The sequence below is a fragment of the Poecilia latipinna genome, unplaced genomic scaffold (assembly GCF_001443285.1).
Source record: "Poecilia latipinna isolate Pla-1442-1.1 unplaced genomic scaffold, P_latipinna-1.0 Scaffold69, whole genome shotgun sequence".
Taxonomy (NCBI): domain Eukaryota; kingdom Metazoa; phylum Chordata; class Actinopteri; order Cyprinodontiformes; family Poeciliidae; genus Poecilia; species Poecilia latipinna.
The window spans coordinates 394,747-404,727 of record NW_015112685.1 but is presented as its reverse complement, the minus strand read 5'-3'; the positions used below and the strand labels follow the sequence as shown (position 1 = coordinate 404,727).

The 9,981-nt window shown below is 42.4% G+C and overlaps 1 protein-coding gene across 1 annotated transcript in view; it reads left to right on the top strand.

Moving 5' to 3' along the window:
* Nucleotides 1-397: 397 nt before the first annotated feature.
* Nucleotides 398-9,981, top strand: part of LOC106934539 (formin-2-like) — a 44,982-nt gene continuing 35,398 nt past the window's right edge. The window contains exons 1-4 of the mRNA XM_015014516.1: nucleotides 398-2,614; nucleotides 4,822-4,979; nucleotides 6,928-7,059; nucleotides 9,326-9,915. Coding sequence (XP_014870002.1) covers nucleotides 451-2,614; nucleotides 4,822-4,979; nucleotides 6,928-7,059; nucleotides 9,326-9,915 — 3,044 coding nt within the window. The 5' untranslated portion in view covers nucleotides 398-450. The remainder of the gene's footprint in view (nucleotides 2,615-4,821; nucleotides 4,980-6,927; nucleotides 7,060-9,325; nucleotides 9,916-9,981) is intronic.

The following is a 9,981-nucleotide window of genomic DNA, read 5'->3' as shown; positions in this document are numbered from 1 at the left end:
CCAAAATGTTATTCAGATTTCACAAATTTTCCAGCATAAAAGTGGCCACTTCGTTTATTTTGTCACCAGCAATTTCATCTGCACATCTACTTTAATGTTGCTTTTGGTTTGAAAATAAAGATTTCTTATCACAGACAGAAAATAAACATATTAGTATGTAATGTTTCAGTTAAAAATCAATAAAAAGTTAGATAGCACTACCATTTAGGGAACTATGCAGTTATCCCAAGGAACTCGTAACATTGACATGCATTACTGTACTCTTAGATGGCAGAAGTTAAACCTTTGGACAAAATTAATCGGTATGTCCAAGTCTTTCATCTGCCCCTCCTGTTAGACAGTTTGAACTTAAACTATTTTAAGTTAATTCAGTGTTGTTGTTTTTTACTTCTTTGTTTACAGCAGCCTGTACAGATCTCCTTCTTTCTGAATGAAGCGAAAGTGACCACAATGCACACTATCAAGACAGTAGAGACCCAGGTTCCCTTCCTCAAGGAGAGTTTCTTTACTTCCACATTCAAAGGCAGGAGGAAGAGTAGCGTGACCCACATCCTCCATAAACAGCAATCGATCTTGAATCAACAGCAGTGCATTTTAGAGCACCAGCCGCTAACTCCGAAGCAGATTCTCCCCAGCTCGGCTGAAAATGGAGGAGGGCAGCAGACCCCCAAGCAGCGGCTTGCTCGCTCGATCAGCAACCCGTTATGCAAGACGCTCGAGCCTGCACAGGCAGATGGGGACAGAAAGGAGGGGCTAAAGGAGAGAAGGGATCAGAGAACGAGTGAGGCTTTGCAGGAGAGGAGGAGGGGGGAGCCTGTGGCTGACAGTGCCAGTCTCCTCCTCCTCTCATCATCGTCATCATCAGGGGCAGCAGCGCTGGGGGAGCCAGCATCATCCTCACATCTGCTGTCTGCTGTGGTGGGAAGACGGCAAGGATTAACTGGCTCTGGGAGAACTTGGACCAAACAAGGAGCAGCATCAGTGGTAGGCCATGGGGAAGCCCAGAATCCCTCACCTCAGGCCCAGCAGCATGGCCTGTTAGCCAAGGGTGTTCGCCTGATAAGGAATATGGGGAACCAGGAGACAAAGCAGAAGAAAGGAGGAGGAAGTGGTGGAACTGCAGGAGATGTCAACTGTGATGGTGAAGCTGATGAAAGGGAGGTGGACAAACAATCTAAAAAGTCCAACAATAAGACGAGTAAAGGAGGAGAACACAGTGCTAAGAAGAAAATAAAGCCTGAGTCAAGAGGTTCTGTGTTTTCTGGCATGAAGATTAGGAAAAGTCTATCCAAAGTGAAAGGTCTGTCTAAAGATGACACATTGGAAACTGGGAAATCAGTGCATGTTGGCAAGGATGAGCTTCTTAAGACTGGCACAGAAGCAAGTTCCTCGCCCGATGAGGTGGGCACGGTGTCGAATGTCGAGGGAGATCTGAGCCATTTGCCTGCAGACAGTCGGCAGTCTGTGGAGGACTTTGGCCGCAAGACAAGCTCGGGGTCGGACACTGACCTGTACAGCTTTCACTCGGCTGCAGCTGAAACTGAGGATCTCCTTTCTGATATCCAGCAGGCGATTCAAGAAAAATGTATAGCCAGCCCCAGGGTTGTAGAAGCATTACCTAGGCCTGCATCTGAAGGGCTGACCAGTAAGGTGAGCGAAGTCTTGGAGACAAATGTATCTCTGCAGCTATTTACTTTGGGGAAAGAAAAATTCCCTCCGTGTGAAAGTGTAGCTCAAGCACTTAAAAAAATAGAGAATAAAAGTACAGACATACCTATATCCAGAAACTCATCGAGTGAAAGCGCAGCACCGTCCTCTGGTCTGGACACAGAAATAAGCGGCAGCAGTGTTCTTCCAAAAACTAACAGCGACTACAGCTTCCAGGACACAACAGCAACTACTTCATACGAGAGTGCTGAAGAGCCCCAGGACGACCTAGAGAGCCCTGATGTACCGCCACAGCACAGTCAAGTTCATGGTAGACAGGGTAGAAACGCATGTGTGCCGTGTGTCCGTCTGGATCCAGTGTCACCCAGAACAAGCCCAGCTGGAACCCACAAGAGTGCGAGCAGTCTGGATCTCTCGCTTGCGAGGGATGATGAGGAAAGTGTTAGACCGGACTTTCTGCCACTCACACTCACACGGAGGAAGAGCAGCATGTCTGTAAGTCACCTGACGGTTGACTGCGTCCCTGGATCTCTGACTAGACGAACATCCGCCACCTCCCCTTCTACTGTCAAGCTTTACCCTCCAGTCCACCCGTCATATGTCAAGACCACCACCAGGCAGCTCACCTCTCCCGTTGGATCCCCGCTTACTAGCCCCAATGTGCCCAGGAAAAGGGAGGCCACCACTCCTTCTTTGGAATCCAACAAGCCTGAGGGCTTTGAAAAGTGCAAGCACAGGTCAAGCTCCATTACCGGACCTCATAGAGTCTCCGGAGACTGGTCGGCAGAGTTGGTCTTGGGAGAGAGTCGGAGTGGGTTAGCAAAGTCTCCAGAGCAGGAGACCCCAGAGAAAAGTCACACAGTGGGGACTTATTGGACTCTTGGGTCAAAGAGGGCACATTATGGCAAGAGATCCTCCACAACGCCCTACCTTGATGTCTTCTCTGGTGAGTCACATACTCTAGTTAACTGTAAACTATATAAAAGAACTAAGTCCATATCTGTCCTGTTTTGGCCAGGAAACTACAGTATTTTACCCCTCTGTCCCAGCAAGCCTCCATATTGGTATTCTAACGCATTTTCCCATATTAGAGGAGTTACAATTACTCTAATATTACTCTAAATCATTACTGTAAGTAAAACATTTGATGTATTTTTCTATTTGTTTCCCTAGTTCAGGTTACAGTTAAAGGAACCTGCCAATTAAAATGTATTTAAAATGTTTACTCGGTTATTACTACATTTTTACATTTGTTGTTTTCGAAATATGCATTTTAAGCAGAGCAGATTTTTATTTTTAAGTTTATTAAACCAGTTAGATTTCTTCACTGAAATATACTTGCAGAGTAGATCCTTCAGTCTACCTACATGGTGCCGTGTCCTTTTTCTAGGCTGTGGGGTCTTTCAGAGCCTCAGCTGTTTATATGTTTGTGTCCTGATGCATTAGGCACACAGATCTGCCCCCCCCCCCCCTCCCACCCGTGGCAATGACATCTTCCGATTCCACTAGCTTCGACATAAAAACACACATGGCCTCTCGTGAACTCATCAACGTGCACTAGTGTTAAACACATGTGACAGTTTGCCTGCAGGAGGGAAACAAGGTCTGGTGGGAGCCTATTTATTTTCTCAATGAAACTTACAATTGGACATGGTTTCTAGAGATCTTGGCATCTAGATTTTTAGTCCAAGCATCTGAATTTAAATAAATGCAGAATTCAATATTTCATACACATTTTGAATCAATCAGTGTTATTTATGGTCATGGTGGTGAGTGAGTTAATATTAATACACCATACAGGGATTGCCAGAAAAACTGCTGTAATCATTGCACCCATTCTGAGTTATATTGATATTCTCAAATGCACCAATACGCATCAATGATCAGCCATGTATGTATTTGTTTGGCAGCTGTAGGGATGCCAAATTGAACAAAATATATACACATGCATCATCAACTTTTTTTTTTTCTTTTTTTTTTTTTTGACTCAAATTACAGAAGAAAATTGCCAACTTTTTACTTTGCCGTTAAGGGCAAAGTATATAAAATGACAGAGAAAAATACATATGCACTTCACATGTTGGAACATCTGCAAAATATGCAAGTTATCAATGAAGACTGGATCAGTTTCTCTAGGAAATATTTATTTCAAATCCAACACAGATCTGATTTGACCAGTGTGTAATAATAGGTGCCTTGCTGTTAAAGAAATTCAGCACTAAAATCAGATTTACCTCTTCGTTGAGAACACTCTATGTCATGACTTTATAAGTTCATGTGATATTGATCATAATGCAATGTTTGCAGGCTGTAACGAAGGAAAGGCAGAGGAAAACTCATTTAGCTATTTCACACATTTGCTGCGACTGCTAGATATTCAGAGCAGAGCAGCTCAAACCTGTGTTTTTTATAGAGATTCTCACAGCATCTTGTGTCACGAGACCTTTATTACACTTTCATTGATTCACACTCGGAGATTGATGAGGGGAAAAAAGTAGAACTTGCATTGTTGGCATAACTGAAGGAAGGCACAATAAGATTTGAATGTCAAAAATACAGTTTTATTTTAGCGTGTAACAAAATGTGCTGAAATGAAACTGTATGATTTACAGTCAAAATGTCACGATGAATATTTGTTCCAGTCCTTGAAAACGTCTGCTGACTTGCAACACAAAAAAGATGAGTTTTTGCTGGAGATTACCAATTATCTCACAAAGATATATATATATATATATATATATATATATATATTTATTTTTTTTTTAAATTAAATCTTTGATTTTGACTTTGTAGTAAACTACATTATGTTTTACTCATTTTGATGTGTACAATATTTAGATGCGGCATAAAAGCAGTTAGCTGTGGTATGCAGCAACTTGAATGCCTTACACCCTTTAATCGGTACTTGTTCGCAACAGTTCACACATTTAGCGACAATTAACATCTCTGGTGTCTTGTTTCACCATGTGTTAGCAGAGTCTGCCCAGGAAGGTGTTTCATTATCGCATCTAAATTTGAAACTTTCCAAACTGGCTGGATTAACAGTGTCTGTTCAGTTCCTTGCTAATCCCGCACTAAAACAGACAAACTGCAGGGTTCAGAACGACGGTTCAGCTTGTTTTTCAGTTCCATCCTCCTCTGTTCTGCTGTCAGGTCAGACTCTGTTGGAAAAGCTTTGCACCCACCATGGGGACGCAGATGACGAGGCAAAAGAACTGTGTCACCGAATGCTTGCCCATGGTCTGCTGCACCCCTTCAGTGACAGCAACACAGAGCACCGCAGTGATGGGACCGTCTCCACAATCTTCAGTGTAAGCCCACCCTCCATGTTCTGCCATCACACACTTTTTCAGAAATGAAGTTAATTCTATTAGCTTGGCTCCAGCCTTTCCACTGATGTTGTAAAACTAGACAGGGAGGTAACATTTTTAGTGCACGTATACAAACATTTAAGCCTTTTGTCTGTCCCCTTTTAGACAAGAAGATAGAATTTCACTGCTTTACATTTTCTGCAATCAAGTATGACATTCCTTGCCAGAAGGAAAATATTCCCTGTACTTCCCTTTAACAGAATTTCTGCTTGGAAAACCAAATTAGTGTGAGGTGATGTGGCTGAAAGAGCACATGATCATGACATGTTCTCACTAATATAACTTTTTTTTTTCAGTTTCTTTTTTACGTGCAACGTGTAATGCACATATGAAGCAGTTTGCATAGCCGTCTCCTGTCAGACAAATTTAAATTTTATTAGCGAAAGACCAGGGATGCATGCAGACCGACCCAATCATGTGAGCTGACTTCATGAATGTTATTTTCCATCCCTGTTCCAGCAGAGATGGAATCACTGAGGCATCTAATTTACTTACCGACTTTCTTGGGGTATTTTTGTCAAGGTACTTCATTCAGGCAGCTGATTCCTCTAACTGAACAGTATTGTTGTGTGCTCTTGGAATATATCTTTACCCATTCTTTTTTTTTCAGTGCAGGTTTACTTACAAGGATCCGAGATGGAGACAAAAGTGGAGAAACCACGTTGTTGTTGTTGTTATATCTAGGAACGTCATTGTCAAACTCTCTTCATTGTAAATTCTGCCATGGGGTACGTGCAGGAGTGTATTAGAGATATTCTGATACAAAAGGCCAGCCTGAAACGTTGATACTGGCGGCGTTTGGCAGCGTCGGATTAACCGGACTCCCTCTAATGCTCATGAAGTCTCGCCTGCTCACACACAAGCATGCATCTGTGCTTGCATAGCCCATCTGCTGACTGCGTTATGTAACGACTCCACGTGCCTTGGGCTCAGGCTGTTCTTCCCCACAAAAAGCTCATCATGACACGACCGGACAGAGTTGTCACCGCTCTGGCTGTGCCCTGGAGTTCTGCATTATCCAGCTCAACCATGAATAACCTTTACTGTTGCCGTCGAAAGTGCAGACTTTGAAGTGGGGCACGGAGACTTACATATTGAAAGTACAACCCTTGTGAGCTTTTGATGAAAAGTTGGTCTGATTGTGTTTAGAGGTGCAACATTCTGACCGCTTGTGTTAGTTGAGGCATTTGACAAAAAAAAAAAAAAGAACTGCTTGTTTTTGCCGTCCTTGTTTTACCCAAAATCTAATCCTTCTAATTTAAATCAGGTTTTCAGTGGGAACATTCATGTTCGATTTTTCAGCACGAAATCCTGCATGAAAGTCAGTTCAATTTAAGATTTTTCAACGTCTTTGAATAATGCGTCACACATCAGTGTGTCATCTGAGCCTGAATGCAATAAGCATTAAAGAAAGTGTGCCCATTTGCATCACACAAAACCTCACACCGGTCGTTTCCCAATATTCTGAGAAGGAGGTGAATATCTTTCGAAGATGGACTGTGCGTTTTTCAGTCTGTGAAAACACTTCAAATGGGTTTCAAGATTTTGTTGCTAATGACAGGAAAATTATAATTTACAGCGTTTATTTTTTCCAAATCTGCACAGCATTTACAAAAAAACTTTCTCAGTTGTTATCTAATAGCTTTTCAAAGAAATTGATTTTGATGGCAAAGTATTTTATGTCTGCTATATGAGTCCATATAATTGCAATTGCTGAGGGAGTTTTCACCTTAGAAAAAAAAAAAGATGGCAAGATTAATATACAGACAGGGAAGTGACCTTCGGGCTAAGGTATGGAGTACGTATAATGGCTTAAACATTTGATTATTCTAATAATGAGGTGTAGAAGTGTCATAAATGTTGCTTTCCTTTTGTAAACTGTGCACAGGAGGAGCAGTTGTACACCTGGGCATCTGTGGGACTCCCAGTGTCTTCCCACTTGTGGGAGCAGTATGGGAGAGGCTTGAGATCCCCTTTGCACCGCTCATCGTCCAAGCCATCCGGTGCACTGCACTTTCAGGTCAGTTACATTGACCCCGTTCCTTGGACAATGTTAAGTCTCTGACTGTCAAAACGTAGTTGAGGACAAACTGAGAGGTTTTCTTCTGTATCTTTTTTTTTTCTTTTTACACAATTTTACAACATTAGTAAAAGAATCATCACCTCCTTTGCCAAGATGAGGTGACTTCTTTTCAGTTGGCATTTACAGTCTTGCAAAAGTACGCCTCAAACGTGTTCGCCATTTGAAAAAGTTGACATGGTAAAAAGTAATTGTATACTGCTCAAAAAAAATAAAGGGAACATTTCACTTTAATTTTGTGTGTGGCTCCAAATCCAGGCTCCCATTGGTTAATAAATTTGATTTCCATTGATGATTTTTGTGTGATTTTGTTGTCAGCACATTCAACTTTGTACAGAACAAAGTATTCAATGAGAATATTTCATTCATTCAGATCTAGGATGTGTTGAGTGTTATTTTTTTGAGCAGTGTACATTATATTGCCAAAAGTATTTACTCACCCATCCACGTAATTAAATGCAGAGTCCAATCACTTCAGTGGCCACAAAGTGTTTAAAATCCAGCACCTCATCACCTACACTGATTCTGCAAGCAACTGTACACGATGGGTCACTTTCAGAAACTCCCAGGATTCCACCATGGTACTATTACACGATGTCACTGGTTCAAAACTTCCTCCAAACTTCATGTGGCCTTCAGATAAGCTCCAGAGCATGGTGTGAAAAGTTTCATATAATGGTTTATGGCGGAGCACAAACTCCAGAGTGGAGATGTCTTCTCTAGAGGGCAAACTCTGCCTCTCTGGCTGCCAATCCAGTCGAGGAGTTTGGCGATGGCTTCTCGCCTGGCTGCATGTTGTCGGGCGTAAAAAGTTTGGTGAAGCACAGGTTATGATGTGAAGCTGATTTTCAGGAATACTTTTAATGCTTCAGCAAACCGAGACACTTTAGACAATTTTATGTTGCTAACTTTGAGGTAGTTCAGGGACAGACTGAACATCAACCAGTGTACATGACAAGAGCCATAAATACCTTATGAGTGACCTTTACTGGCCTGACCCTGAGTCCTGAGCTCGTACAGAGCATATTTGAGATTAAATAGAACAGACAACGCAAGCCAGGTATTCTCATTCAAAGTTACTGTCTGACCTCAGTAAATCTGTTTCTGAAAGACATGAACACTCTCAAATTTTTTTTAGAAAGCTTCTAGAAGAGCAGGAGCTATTAGAGCTGCAAAGGATGGAGAAACATAGTAATCCCTTCAGATTAATATGATGGGTAATCCCTATGGATTAATTCATATGAAGGCTGACGAGCCGATGCTTTTGCAATATAGCATATTTTATCGGGGTTTTGTGTGATGGATCAAAGCAAAGTAGTGAATAATTGGAAATTTTATTTAAGGGTGCAAGAATTAATCTGGTCAGCACAAATGCACGTCATGCCAGATAGGAAAGGAAATTACTATGAGACTTGAGTAGTATAGGAATTGTTCTTGGTCAGTTAAAAACAACCATGTGATTATGGACTATACTGTGAAAATGTTCCCGTTTTATGCTGGCTTCACATGCAACATTAAATGATCTGTTTGATGTTGTTCCCAATATTCAGGAATTATCTTTTTTGATCTTTTTTTTTTTTTTTTTTTTGACCTACCCAGATTTTTGGTTCGTCTGCAATTTTTTGTGGGGTTTCCCTGTAAAAATGGTTTTGTCCACCAGAGGTCAGGCTTGTTTAGAGAAATGATCCAAGACGACGTCCACGATTTCAAGAACAGTAAAATAAAAGTCGAGGCAACTAATTGAGCCACGACTCCCGGTCTCTCGGGTCACATCGGTATAGTTTTTAAAATTTAATGCCGTGTTTTTCAGAATAAAAACCACAACTGTGGGTCTACCAAGTGAAGGCTCTTCAGATGTTCAGGAATATCCGTAAATACATTAACAGATGCTCAATTGTGCTAGATTGGAGCATTTTTCACAATTATTTCTATATGCAAAATGTGTAACTAACAAGAAGTAGTGGTTAAATTCATGACTATGAAAGGATTCGGAAGCGAACGCAATAGTAATGTGCAAAAATGGGGATACAAAGTGGCAAATAGACCTTAAGCCAGAAAAAATAACACGGAAATCTCACAGACTAACACTTTATTTGTTTTTATTATTATTTGGGATCTTTGTACCAACTTAAAATTTGTATTTGTTTCAATTTCCCCCCCCCCCCCCCCTTTTTTTTTTTTTTTTTTTTTTGCTGTTCATTGACAGACAGAATCCAGCAGGTTGAAGTCAGGCCAGTCATCTTCAGAGGATGAAAACTGCCTCATCCCTCAGCTGGAGAAGAAAATTGAGGAGCTGCAGAGTAAGATCGCTGTCCTGCATCGGGCCTCCTTGGCGAAGAGCGGCGAGGACAGTGTGGAAGTTCTGGGAAACGCACAACCCAAGGCTTCGCAGAAAAGTGCAGAAAGACTGGAGGCATCTGTTCAAACTTCACCTGTGGATGAGGGGTTTAAATTTGATGTATCTCGAAATGGAGGAATTGGCCCCAAGTCCTTTTCAGTCAAATCTTCCAGCCTCAAGTCTACAGAAAGCTTTGTGTGCACCTGCAAAGAGAGGCAGCAAAACGGCAACGCCCAAAGTCCTCCATCTCCCCCTCTTTCTGCTGCCCCTCCAACCTCAAGAGACTTGCCCCCTCCTCCTCCTCCACCTCCACCTCCACTTGCTCCCATACCTGGTTTTGGACCTTGTCCACCACCCCCTCCTCCACCCCCGCCTCCTCCACCAGGCTTTGGCCCTCCACCGCCACCTCCTCTGCCTGGAATAGGACCACCACCTCCTCCACCGGGAATGGGACCTCCACCACCACCTCCTCCACCGGGAATGGGACCTCCACCACCACCTCCTCCACCGGGAATGGGACCTCC